Source organism: Cherax quadricarinatus, chromosome 19 (genome assembly GCF_038502225.1).
Source record: "Cherax quadricarinatus isolate ZL_2023a chromosome 19, ASM3850222v1, whole genome shotgun sequence".
Classification (NCBI taxonomy): Eukaryota; Metazoa; Arthropoda; class Malacostraca; order Decapoda; family Parastacidae; genus Cherax; species Cherax quadricarinatus.
This window is the reverse complement of record NC_091310.1, coordinates 6,627,501-6,641,869: the sequence shown is the minus strand read 5'-3', so window position 1 is coordinate 6,641,869 and position 14,369 is coordinate 6,627,501. Positions and strand designations below refer to the sequence as shown.

The 14,369-nt window shown below is 39.3% G+C and overlaps 1 protein-coding gene across 1 annotated transcript in view; it reads left to right on the top strand.

Moving 5' to 3' along the window:
* PIG-G (phosphatidylinositol glycan anchor biosynthesis class G) overlaps nt 1–14,369 on the top strand; it is a gene marked incomplete at its 3' end in the record, with an annotated part of 258,420 nt that overhangs the window by 153,527 nt on the left and 90,524 nt on the right. Inside the window, 1 exon segment of the mRNA XM_070086539.1 lies at nt 9,150–9,338. Within this exon segment, the coding sequence (XP_069942640.1) occupies nt 9,150–9,338 (189 nt within the window).

Here is a 14,369-nt window from a genome sequence, read left to right as displayed (position 1 = left end):
AGGGTGTAAGTTGGATATTGGCCTATAGTTATTCAACTCTGTTTGGTCTCCTCCTTTGTGGATCGGGGTGACCCTTGCTATTTTGAGTACTGTAGGGAAGGTGGAGGATTCAATGGATTTGTTAAAGAGTGTTGCAATGATTGGTGATAGCACTTGTGACACTTTTTTGTATATAAAGGGTGGTAAGGTATTTAAATCTCCTGCCTTGTTTTTTAGTGCGTTGATAATAAGGGAGACTTCGTATGGGTTAGTCGGAGCTAGGAACAGTGTGTTCGGGTAGTTGCCGGTGAGGTAGTCATTTGGTGGGGTATCTGAGCCTGGGATTTTATTGGCAAGGTTTTGTCCTATAGTGGAGAAGAAATCATTGAGTCTGTTTGCTGTTTCTGTTGGTGGGAGTTGGGGTTCATCTGATTTTGCTAATTTTATTTCGCTATTTCGTGATATCTTTTTTGTTCCCAGAATTTCTGATAGGGTTTTCCAGGTCTTTTTTATATCACCTCGTAAGTTGGATAATCTGTTCTCATAATACAATTTTTTTGCCCTTCTTATCAGGCTGGTTAGGATTGACGAGTAACGTTTTGTTTGGTCTCTGGTTATGTGACCCATTCTGTACTGTTTTTCATATTGGTGTTTTGTATTTATGGATTTGAGAATGCTGGGTGTTAGCCAGGGACTGTTCAGTCTCTTAGCTGTCATCTGCTTAGTTTTTTTAGGGCAGTGCTTGTTATAGAGGTATTGGGTCTTTTTTAGAAAATTATTAATACATTCGTCAATATCTGTATTGATTTCTAGCTCAGTGTGCCAGTCAATGTTTGCTACTGCTGTTGTGAAGTTATTAATGGCTGCCTCATTGTGAAGTCTGAAGGTGACTTTAGTAGTGTCTTGGGGTAATTTACCAAGAGTTGTTATGAGGAAAGTAGGGTAGTGGTCTGTGGTATTATCTGTAATTATGCCTGATTTTAAAGGGGATATGGTGTTGGTCCAGATGTGGTCAAGTAGGGAAACACTAGTCTCTGTAACTCTTGTAGGTTTTGTTACTGTTGGTAGCAACATACAGTTACTCATTGTGTTTGTGAATTCAGTAACGTGTGGGTCCTGGTCTTGCAGGAGATTTATATTGAAGTCACCTGAGAGTAGTAAGTGATCTTTGTTCATGCGTGCATCAGTTATCATACTTCCTAGGTTTTGACTAAATTGGCTAATGTTTGACTGTGGAACTCTGTAGATGTTTATCAATGTGAGAGGTTTTTGTAGGTATTTGGATTTGAATTTGGCTATTATATATTCCCCATGTTCATCTCTTGTGCAAGTATTAGTGATACATTCTAGTTGGTCTGAGTAGTATATGGCTGTGCCACCCCCTTGTTGGTCTGGCCTACAGTTGTGTATGGCTGTGTAACCAGGAATGGCATAGACATCTGTACTATCAGGCTTTAGCCAGGTTTCAGTTAGTGTAATGATGGACATATTGGCATGTAAGGAATTTAGTAATGCTATGAGGTCATCGTAATGCTTGCTTAAAGATCTGATATTGTAGTTAAAGATAGTTATGTTATTGTTGGCACTGAGAAGTGCCTTTGATTGTTCTGCAGTGTAGTAATTACAGTAACTGTTTGATTCATTTAAGTCATTAAATAAGAGGTTGGTATCAGGATCAATGCTTGTAATCATAAGATTTGTAGTGAATCTATAGGTAGAATTAAGTATAAAACAGAGTAAATAGTCTTAAGCTAAAAAAAATAGCACCTGAATTATTTAACAAATGTAAAATAATGAGCTAAGGTAGTTTTTTTTTTTTTTTTTTAAGCTAAAATAAAGGAGACAATATAAAAGGGACTAGTACAAATAAAGTGATGATCAAATAATGGAGCTTGGGAATATGATAGTAGGTAGTACTATAAAATAAATGAGTTTTGGAATATAATGGCAAAATTGTGAACTTGTTCTACTTTAGCACCTGAGAATAGCACCTTGATTATTTTAACAATTGTGAGTGTATAAACTAGGGTAGTTATATAAAGCTAAAATAAAGGTGAAAATATATAAGGGACTAAAATTAAGTAATGGTAAACAAAGTTGAATGGACAGATGGTCACTATGAAATAATATTGGTTTAGGAGTAAGATCTGATTTGTAATATTAGATAAATTGAGCAGTTTATTGCACAATAAAAGTAAAAAAAAATGAGGTATAAAATGTTGTGGAGTGAGTAGTAGGTAAATTTGGGGTGCCAGGGGTAAATGTAAATGGGGAGCCTTTAATTGAGCTATGTGTAGAAAGAAATTTGGTAATAAGTAATACATATTTTATGAAAAAGAGGATAAATAAATATACAAGGTATGATGTAGCACGTAATGAAAGTAGTTTGTTAGATTATGTATTGGTGGATAAAAGGTTGATGGGTAGGCTCCAGGATGTACATGTTTATAGAGGGGCAACTGATATATTGGATCATCATTTAGTTGTAGCTACAGTTAGAATAAGAGGTAGATGGGAAAAGAGGAAGGTGGCAACAACAGGTAAGAGGGAGGTGAAAGTGTATAAACTAAGGGAGGAGGAAGTTCGGGTAAGATATAAGCGACTATTGGCTGAAAGGTGGGCTAGTGCAAAGATGAGTAGTGGGGGGGTTGAAGAGGGTTGAAATAGTTTTAAAAATGCAGTATTAGAATGTGGGGCAGAAGTTTGTGGTTATAGGTGGGTGGGGGCAGGAGGAAAGAGGAGTGACTGGTGGAATGATGAAGTAAAGGGTGTGATAAAAGAGAAAAAGGTAGCTTATGAGAGGTTTTTACAAAGCAGAAGTGTTATAAGAAGAGCAGAGTATATGGAGAGTAAAAGAAAGGCGAAGAGAGTGGTGAGAGAGTGCAGAAGGAGAGCAGATGATAGAGTGGGAGAGGCACTGTCAAGAAATTTTAATGAAAATAAGAAAAAATTTTGGAGTGAGTTAAACAAGTTAAGAAAGCCTAGGGAAAGTATGGATTTGTCAGTTAAAAACAGAGTAGGGGAATTAGTAGATGGGGAAAGGGAGGTATTAGGTAGATGGCGAGAATATTTTGAGGAACTTTTAAATGTTGAGGAAGAAAGGGAAGCGGTAATTTCATGCACTGGCCAGGGAGGTATACCATCTTTTAGGAGTGAAGAAGAGCAGAATGTAAGTGTGGTGGAGGTACGTGAGGCATTACGTAGAATGAAAGGGGGTAAAGCAGCTGGAACTGATGGGATCATGAGAGAAATGTTAAAAGCAGGGGGGGATATAGTGTTGGAGTGGTTGGTACTTTTGTTTAATAAATGTATGAAAGAGGGGAAGGTACCTAGGGATTGGAGGAGAGCATGTATAGTCTCTTTATATAAAGATAAATGGGACAAAAGAGATTGTAAAAATTATAGAGGAATAAGTTTACTGAGTATACCAGGAAAAGTATACGGTAGGGTTATAATTGAAAGAATTAGAGGTAAGACAGAATGTAGGATTGCGGACGAGCAAGGAGGCTTCAGAGTGGGTAGGGGATGTGTAGATCAAGTGTTTACATTGAAGCATATATGTGAACAGGGAAGTTTTTATTGCATTTATGGATTTAGAAAAGGCATATGATAGAGTGGATAGAGGAGCAATGTGGAAGATGTTGCAAGTACTCTATATGGAATAGGTGGTAAGTTACTAAATGCTGTTAAGAGTTTTTATGAGGATAGTGAGGCTCAGGTTAGGGTGTGTAGAAGAGAGGGAGAATACTTCCCGGTAAAAGTAGGTCTTAGACAGGGGTGTGTAATGTCACCATGGTTGTTTAATATATTTATAGATGGGGTTGTAAAAGAAGTAAATGCTAGGGTGTTTGGGAGAGGGGTGGGGTTAAATTATGGGGAATCAAATTCAAAATGGGAATTGACACAGTTACTTTTTGCTGATGATACTGTGCTTATGGGAGATTCTAAAGAAAAATTGCAAAGGTTAATGGATGAGTTTGAGAATGTGTGTAAAGGTAGAAAGTTGAAAGTGAACATAGAAAAGAGTAAGGTGATGAGGGTATCAAATGATTTAGATAAAGAAAAATTGGATATCAAATTGGGGAGGAGGAGTATGGAAGAAGTGAATGTTTTTCAGATACTTGGGAGTTGACGTGTCGGCGGATGGATTTATGAAGGATGAGGTTAATCATAGAATTGATGAGGGAAAAAAGGTGAGTGGTGCGTTGAGGTATATGTGGAGTCAAAAAACGTTATCAATGGAGGCAAAGAAGGGAATGTATGAAAGTATAGTAGTACCAACACTCTTATATGGATGTGAAGCTTGGGTGGTAAATGCAGCAGCGAGGAGACGGTTGGAGGCAGTGGAGATGTCCTGTCTAAGGGCAATGTGTGGTGTAAATATTATGCAGAAAATTCGGAGTGTGGAAATTAGGAGAAGGTGTGGAGTTAATAAAAGCATTAGTCAGAGGGCAGAAGAGGGGTTGTTGAGGTGGTTTGGTCATTTAGAGAGAATGGATCAAAGTAGAATGACATGGAAAGCATATAAATCTATAGGGGAAGGAAGGAGGGGTAGGGGTCGTCCTCGAAAGGGTTGGAAAGAGGGGGTAAAGGAGGTTTTGTGGGCAAGGGGCTTGGACTTCCAGCAAGCGTGCATGAGCATGTTAGATAGGAGTGAATGGATACGAATGATACTTGGGACCTGACGATCTGTTGGAGTGTGAGCAGGGTAATATTTAGTGAAGGGATTCAGGGAAACCGGTTATTTTCATTTAGTCAGACTTGAGTCCTGGAAATGGGAAGTACAATGCCTGCACTTTAAAGGAGGGTTTTGGGATATTGGCAGTTTGGAGGGATATGTTGTGTATCTTTATACGTATATGCTTCTAAACTGTTGTGTTCTGAGCACCTCTGCACAAACAGTGATAATGTGAGTGTGGTGAAAGTGTTGAATGATGATGAAAGTATTTTCTTTTTGGGGATTTTCTTTCTTTTTTGGGTCACCCTGTCTCGGTGGGAGACGGCCGACTTGTTTAAAAAAAAAAAAATATATATATATATATATATATATATAAATATATATATATATATATATATATATATATATATATATATATATATATATATATATATATATATATATATATATATATATATATATATATATATACACATACATACATACATACATACATACATAAATACATACACAGTAGGGCCCCACTTATACGGCGGGTTAGGTTCCAGGCTGTCACTGGAAAGCAGACATTGCCGGAAGGCAGAACTCCATTTTTTTCCATTTATAAATGCATATAAATACCAGACAACAAATTTACACTAAATTATATTAAGTTAGTAATAGAACTAGGCATTAAAAACACACAAAGTAAAATACAGTCACAGTAAATTCATTACTTATCTTAAAGTATTTGTAATCTTAATGTAGGGAGAGAGGTGAGTAGTACATATTTGTAGGAAGTCAGGTGCAGGTAGCCCAGGTGTAGGTAGCACTGGCTCCCCGTCTCATACTTAATATACGATATTTAAAACATCCCAGAGAGGTAAAATGCACATACAGTACACTCATTATTTACCTTAAAATATGTGTAGTCTTAATATAGGAAGAGAGGTGAGTAGTATTTATTTGTATAAAGTCAGTGTATGTAGCCGGTAGGTGTAGCCTGGGCTACACCTACCGGCTACCTACACTGTGGCAGACTTATATTAATTCTTAACATTAAATCCTATTAAGGCTAAGTGACCACATCATAATTTGTGAGTTTAGCAATGTGAATGCTTTTGTTTTGGCACAATACAAAGTGTCTATATTGGAGTATCATAGGCAAACTTATGACTAGTTAAGATTTATTATTTTAAGATTAAGATTAGTATTTCTGGGTTTGTAGTCAGTTGGTGAGTGATTGTAATTGTGAACCACCAGGTGGTTATCATGTAGTTAGTTGTCAGGGTGTATCAGGGAGATAAGATGTTTTCTAACTGTAGTTTTGAAAGTGATGAATGTGTCTTCAGTTCTAGAGTTTTCAGGTAGGGTGTTCCAGATTGTAGGTCCTTTGAAATACATTGAATTTTTGTAAAGGTTTAGTCGAACACGGGGAATGTCATAGAGATGTTTGTGTCTGGTGTTATGCCTGTGGATCCTGTCACAACTATCATGAAAGCATTTTAGGTCAAGGTTAATATTGGAATTTAAGGTCCTGTAGATATAGATTGCACAGTATTAAGTGTGGATGTTCTGAACAGGGAGTAAGTTTAGATCTATGAAGAGTGGGGAAGGGGGGTGTTGCCAGGGATGGGATTTAGTGATTATTCTTACTGCAGCTTTTTGTTGTTTTATTATTGGTTTTAGGTGTGCTGTTGGAGTTGAACCCCAAGCACAGATAGCATAGGTGAGGTATGGATATATAAGTGATTGGTATAGTGTGAGAAGGGCAGTTTGCGGCACATAGTATCGTATCTTGGAGAGGATCCCCACCGTTTTGGATACTTTTTTTTGATATGTGTTGGATATGGGTGCTGAAATTTAGGTTGTTGTCGAGGTATAGGCCAAGGAATTTGCCCTCATTATGTCTGTCAAATAGAGTGTTGTCGATCTTAATGTTATGTTGCACAACACCTGCTCTGCTACCAAACGCAATATAGTAGGTTTTGCCAGTGTTAAGTGTAAGTTTAATGGCTGTCATCTAAGTTGATATTTTGAGCAGTTCCTCATTAACAATGGTGTTGAGGGTGGCAAGATTAGGGTGGGAGATGACATAAGTCATGTCGTCAGCAAAGAGAATGGGTTTCAGGTGTTGGGATGTGTTTGGAAGATCATTGATGTAAATGAGGAAGAGCAGGGGTCCAAGGACACTTCCTGCGGAACTCCAGTATCAAGTGGCCGTATTGATGAGGCTGTGTCTTTAATGGAGACATACTAATACCTATTAGAAAGGTAGGATTTAAAATATGCAAGCGCATGGCCTCTTATACCATAGTGGTCAAGTTTGTGGAGTAGGATGCTGTGGTCTACTGTGTCAAATGCTTTTCTTAGGTCAATAAAAATTCCTAGCGGATATTCCTCATTTTCCAATGCTGTGTAAAGCAGGTCTAGCATATTTATAATTGCATCATTAGTGCTTTTATTTTTCCTGAATCCAAATTGGCAGGGGTTGAGTATGTTTTGTGACGTTATAAATGAATACAGTCTCCTGTGCACGAGTTTCTCGAAGATTTTGGATAGCAATGGTAAGTTTGATATTGGCCTATAGTTGTTTACGTCTGTAGGGTCACCACTTTTATGTATTGACGCAACCCTTGCTGTCTTGAGTAGTGTCGGGAAAGTGCTAGTTTCTAGTGACTTGTTAAAAAGTAATGTAATAGCATGTGAAAGGACATGGGCCGCTCACTTGTACAATAATGGTGGGATGTGAGACAGATTCCCCGAGTTATTTTTAAGTGACTATGATCGCGGTGACTTCCGTGGGCTCAGTTGGTACAAGATAGAAGGAGAGTAAAGGACAGTGTTGATAAGAAAAAGATGATGATTTCCATGGAATTAAAGCATGAAATCATAGATAAACAAGAGAAGTGTCCATTTTTTGGGTTGAGGGGGAATTGGGGGGGGAACCGGCTTGTAACTCAAATGTTGGCTCATAACTTAAAGCAAAAAATCGACCGATCAGTGGCTCGTATCTCAAAAAACTCATATGTTGGGACACTCGTAAGTCAAAGTTCCATTGAGTTATTATTATTATAATAACGATAGAGCTTCAGTTCCCAAAATTAATAATAATAATACATAATATGTATGTAATAATAATTCAAAATCCTCCCGCTAGATGGCACTACTGATGCCAAAGCATCGTACACATTTACATCGCTATGGGAGCAGTTCTCTTGTGCTTGTTTGCATTTTTTTACAGTCATTTGGCCAAATTTCTTTTTTCTAACCATTGCCCCTAAGAAAATAAGTGCAAAGAACAGTGCTGAGAAGAAAAAGATGATAATTTCCATGGGCTTAACCAGGCAATACATTGTATGCTGCACCCTCAACATCCCCCCTCCCTCATCATCCCCCACCCTCATCATCTACCATCAGCATCCCCAACCCTCAACATCCCCCTCCCACAACATCCACCACCCTCAGCATCCTCCACCCTCAACATTCCCCACCCTCAACATCCCCCACCCTCAACATCCCCCATCCTCAACCTCCCCCACCATCTCTGCTCCAAGTGTGTAAGTACATATACACTTCATATAAAATTTTATATGATATTTCTTATTTATAAAAACATTGTTTCAGTGTTTTCCTTAGAAAACTAGTGATCTACTGCAGTTAGCCTCAAAAATACTTCGTTTTCTCTTACAGTTAGAACATGGGAAGATACTATAGTCAAATTGGAACAGAAATGGCGCACGCTTCTGCTGCTGCCTCTGCTACCATATTATGGCCTATTATATTCATTCTAGAGTATATATCATGTTTCTGTGTTAATTTTATTGTTTATCATGTTATATTAGATGAATTGTGATAGATAAATAAGCCATACAGTTGAAAATAGCGTCATATTCAAGTATTTTTCTCGTCTCTCCAGAGTGCAGGAATGAATTAATGGCTTTTCAGTTAATTTAAATGAGGAAAATTAATTTGATATACGAGTAAATTGAGTTACGAGCTAGCTCCTGGAACGGATTAAACTTGTAAGTCAAAGTTCCACTGTATTTTGAAATTTGTGTGAAATTGCGCAAATTACCAATTTCTGATCACTTTACTGGGTAGTTGAAATAGTTGATTGGGCAGTTTCTTGTGCTCAGTCAATGAAATGGAAAACACACAAGTGAAATAGCTAAGAATTTTGTCTACTGGAATAATGTAATTGACCTAAAATGGGAGTCAGAGTGGGCAAAATCGCTGATGTCTAAATATTATTGACAGTAAAATTCGCAAAAGTGTAATTTTGTCAATTTTCCATTAAATTTCTTACTTTTTGTTTTATTACCTTCAGGAAAAAATTCTCAACCATTTCATAAGAATTTTTTTTTCTTGTTAAATTCTTGGACAATGTGGACACTTTTTTGATTGGGGGTCTGGACCCCTCAAGGGGTTAATTACAGCTTACTCCACATTTTCGTGTGTATAACATTGATTACATGCTGTACATTTTCTTAGTATAAATTTGCTCTAACAGGTAGACAGGAACGTGACTCGTCACATCTCCAAGACTATGGCCTCAGACGACTGGGAAGTTCTTATACTTCACTACTTAGGCTTGGATCACATTGGCCATTTGGAAGGTCCTATGAGCCCACTAATAGGACCCAAGCTGCTGGAAATGGACTCAGTGATAAAGAACATTCATCTAGAACTAGAAAAGAAGGTAAATATAACTTGATTTAATAGACTGATGAAGTTGATTGTGTGAGTGTTAAGCCAGAATAAAACTCACTTACTAATACATCGGCTGTCTCCCACCAAGGCAGAGTGGCCCAAAAAAGAAAAACTTTCATCATCATTCACTCCAAGTGCACCTCTGGCAAGACAGTAATGGAGTAACTGATAAAAGTTTTTCTTTTTCATGCCGCCCTATCTTGGTGGGAGATGGCCAATGTGTTAATAAATAATAAAAAAAAAAACTAAAGTGCTCTACTGTACACCTAATATCGTACTGTACTCATGCTTTATACTTGCATTATAACCTTGAAAATAAAAGAAATGGACAATTTACTCATTGGGTTTTACCCATTACTTTATAGGTTACAGATATTAAGGTACATTACAGTTTTACAATAAGCCCTCGGACTTATTGTATCATCATAATTAAAGGGTTATATATTATCTCAGTGGCACGAGTGCAGGTGTTATTTCTTTCTGTTTCATAAACATATAAAATAACAAGTACAGTGGACCCCCGCATACCGATGGCATCACATAGCGATTAATCCGCATACCGCTTGCTTTAATCGCCAAAATTTTGCCTCACATACCGCTTAAAAACCCGCTCACCGATTTTCGTCCGAGACGCGTCCAATGTGCGGCCTGAGCCACGCTCACATGTTCCGCCGGTGGCATTGTTTACCAGCCAGCCTCCGCGGTAACATCCAAGCATACAATCGGAATATTTCGTATTATTACAGTGTTTTCGGTGCTTTTTCTGGAAAATAAGTGACCATGGGCCCCAAGAAAGCTTCTAGTGCCAACCCTACAGCAATAAGGGTGAGAATTACAATAGAGATGAAGAAAAAGATCATTGATAAGTATGAAAGTGGAGTGCGTGTCTCCGAGCTGGCCAGGTTGTATAATAAACCCCAATCAACCATCGCTACTATTGGTGGTACAGCTGCTGCTGCTGCTGCACTGTCAGCTGCTGCTGCTGTTGCACTGTCAGCTGCTGCTGCTGCTGTAGCATCGTCTGCTGCTGCTGTAACATCGTCTGTTGCTGCTGTAGCATCGTCTGTTGCTGCTGTACCACCGTCAGCTGCTGCTGCTGCTGTAGCATTGTCTGCTGCTGCTGTAACATCGTCTGTTGCTGCTGTAGCATCGTCTGTTGCTGCTGTACCACCGTCAGCTGCTGCTGCTGCTGTAGCATCGTCTGCTGCTGCTGTAACATCGTCTGTTGCTGCTGTAGCATCGTCTGTTGCTGCTGTACCACCGTCAGCTGCTGCTGCTGCTGTAGCATCGTCTGCTGCTGCTGTAACATCATCTGTTGCTGCTGTAGCATCGTCTGTTGCTGCTGTACCACCGTCAGCTGCTGCTGCTGCTGTAGCATCGTCTGCTGCTGCTGTAACATCGTCTGTTGCTGCTGTAGCATCGTCTGCTGCTGCTGTAGCATCGTCTGTTGCTGCTGTACCACCGTCAGCTGCTGCTGCTGCTGTAGCACCGTTGTTGGTGTGGCTTATTGAGAATACCAAGAAACAATTAACCCCAGAGGATTTGCCACCCAGGATAACCCAAAAAAGTCAGTGTCATCGAAGACTGTCTAACTTATTTCCATTGGGGTCCTTAATCTTGTCTCCCAGGATGCAACCCACACAAGTCGACTAACACCCAGGTGAACAGGGAAAAATGCCTGGAACTAGTGCTCATATTGGTGAATTTAAAGCCAGCAAAGGTTGGTTTGAGAGATTTAAGAATCGTAGTGGCATACACAGTGTGATAAGGCCTGTTCTGGAAGAAAATGCCAAACAGGACCTACAGTACTCAGGAGGAAAAGGCACTCCCAGGACGCAGTGTCTCATCAGTCATTGCTGCATCTTCAATAAAGGTAAGTGTCATTTATTCTTCATTTAGTAGAGTAGTACATGCACAATATATACTGTGCATGTACTACTCTACTATTGTGCATGTATCCTTCTCTTTGTGTGTGGGAAAATGTATATTTCATGTGGTAAAAAATTTTTTTTTTCATACTTTTGGGTGTCTTGCACGGATTAATTTTATTTCCATTATTTCTTATGGGGAAAATTCATTCACATACCGATTATTTCGCATAACAATTACCCCTCTTGCACGGATTAAAATCGTTATGCGGGGGTCCACTGTACGTACATTGCTCTGCTTCTTACATCTAGTTCATGCTACAGATGCAGTTGTGTTTGTTTATGTGTATGTGTACAGCCTCTCTTCACTTAGCATACTCGTTTACCGATGACTTGAATTTATGATGGGCTTTCTGACCAGTATGCATACCTAAATAATAAATATTAACCCTTTGACTGTCACAGGCCCCTTTCTGAAACTGTCATTCTATGTCGCAAAATATTCGAAAAAAAAAAAATTCTTATGAAAATGTTAAGATTATTTTTCTGAGTGTTTTAGTCCAAAAAAAACAATTTTTGCCATCAGTACTTACCGAGATATAGAGGCGTGAAGTTTGCAGAAAATGAGCCGCGTATGGCAACAGCGGCGACTGCCGCTCACCTGGTAAACTTTGGTTTACTTGTATTTGAAGGTTTATTGTTTTTTTCACTATTTTATTTTTTCACATAACTTATGTGGCCTGTGAGACCAAAGTAAGGTGCAATGTACATATATACACTCGTTGTATACAACACAATAAGCACACAAACATAATTATCAATATATTGTTTACAAAACTTGTTTACAAAAACAAACAATACAAAAAATTGTTTATTACTATTGTTCTATAATATATATACAAATGTACAGTCACCGAACATATCCCTAGAAGTTCTGCAGCTTGTGGAACTCTTTGAAACATGTTTTCATACACAATGGTGCTTTACACTCCTCACACATAAAACCAGTGTGTGTGCATTTTTGTGGACTTTTTTTTATGTGCAAAGACAAAACACCTGGTCTGAGCAGTTTTCCTCAAAATATTAGCAGGCAGTTGTGTTATGTAGTTATCCTAGGTCGTGTGTCATCATTCCTTCCTTCCTGCATTTGTTTCGTACCTTCCTTCCTACCTTCCTGCATTCCTTTCCTACCTTCCAACCTTCTTTCCTACCTTCCTGCATTCCTTTCCTACCTTCCTGCATTCCTTTCGTACCTTCCTGCAATCCTTTCCTACCTACCTTCCTACCTTCCTGCATTCCTTTCCTACCTACCTTCCTACATTCCTTTCCTACCTTCCTTCCTACATTCCTTTATCTTTCCTTACTTTTTTCCTTCCTTTCATCTCGTCCTTCCTTCATTCCTGCCTTCCATTTTTCCTTCCTTCTGGTTTCTATAATAAATACAGTGGACCCTCGCCTAACGAACGCATCACATAACGTTAAATCCGCCTAGCGATACATTTTAACGCAAAAATTTTGCCTCGGCTTGCGCTAAAAAACTCACTCAACGCGATTCGTTCGAGACGCGTCCACATGTGGCCTGACCCCGGCTCACTTGTTCCATGGGTGCCAGTGTTTACAAGCCAGCCACCGCGGTCACTTCCAAGCATACAGTCAGAACATTTCATATTATCACAGCCTTTTTAGTGATTGCACCTGCAAAATAAGTCACCATGGGCCCCAAGAAAGCTTCTAGTGCCAAACCTACAGCAAAAAGAGTGAGAATTACTATGGATATGAAGAAAGAGATCATTGCTAAGTATGAAAGTGGAGTGTGTGTCTCCGAGCTGGCCAGGTTGTACACAAAACCCAATCAACCATCGCTACTATTGTGGCCAAGAAAACGGCAATCAAGGTGCAACTTTGTTTTCAAAACAGAGATCGCAAGTGATAGAAGATGTTGAGAGACTGTTATTGGTGTGGATAAACGAAAAACAGATAGCAGGAGATAGCATCTCTCAAGTGATCATATGTGAAAAGACTAGGAAGTTACATGACAATTTAATTAGAAAAATGCCTGCAACTAGTGATGATGTGAGTGAATTTAAGGCCAGCAAAGGTTGGTTTGAGAGATTTAAGAATCATAGTGGCATATATAGTGTGACAAGGCATGGTGAGGCTCCCAGTTCGGACCACAAAGCGACTGAAAAATATGTGCAGGAATTCAAGGAGTACATAGACAGTGAAGGACTGAAACCTGAACAAGTGTTTAATTGTGATGAAACAGGCCTGTTTTGGAAGAAAATGCCAAGCAGGACCTACATTACTCAGGAGGAAAAGGCACTCCCAGGACATAAGCCTATGAAAGACAGGCTTACTCTGTTGATGTGTGCCAATGCTTGTGGTGATTGCAAAGTGAAGCCTTTATTGGTGTATCACTCTGAAACTTCCAGAGTGTTCAGGAAAAACAATGTCCTCAAGGCTAATTTGTGTGTGCTGTGGAGGGCAAACAGTAAGGCATGGGTCACTAGGGACTTTTTCTATGACTGGTTACACCATGCATTTGCCCCCACTGTGAAAAATTACCTAATTGAAAAGAAATTAGACCTTAAGTGCCTCCTGGTATTAGACAATGCTCCTGGTCATCCTTCAGACATGGCAGAGTGACTTTCTTCGAAAATGAGCTTCATTAAGGTCAAGTTTTTGCCTCCAAATACCACTCCTCTCCTGCAGCCCATGGACCAGCAGGTCATTTCTAGCTTCAAGAAACTGTACACAAAAGCTATGTTTGAAAGGTACTTTGTAGTGACCTCAGAAACTCAATTGACTCTAAGAGAGTTTTGGAGAGATCACTTTAGCATCCTCAATTGTGTAAACCGTATAGGTAAGGCTTGGGAGGAAGTGACTAAGAGGACCTTGAACTCTGCTTGGAAGAAACTGTGGCCAGAATGTGTAGACAAAAGGGATTTTGAAGGGTTTGAGGCTAACCCTGGGAATCCTATGCCAGTTGAGGAATCCATTGTGGCATTGGGGAAGTCCTTGGGGTTGGAGGTTAGTGGGGAGGATGTGGAAGAGTTGGTGGAGGAGGACAATGAAGAACTAACCACTGATGAGCTGCAAGATCATCTTCAACAGCAAGAGGCCAGACCTGAGGAAACTGCTTCGGAGGAGGG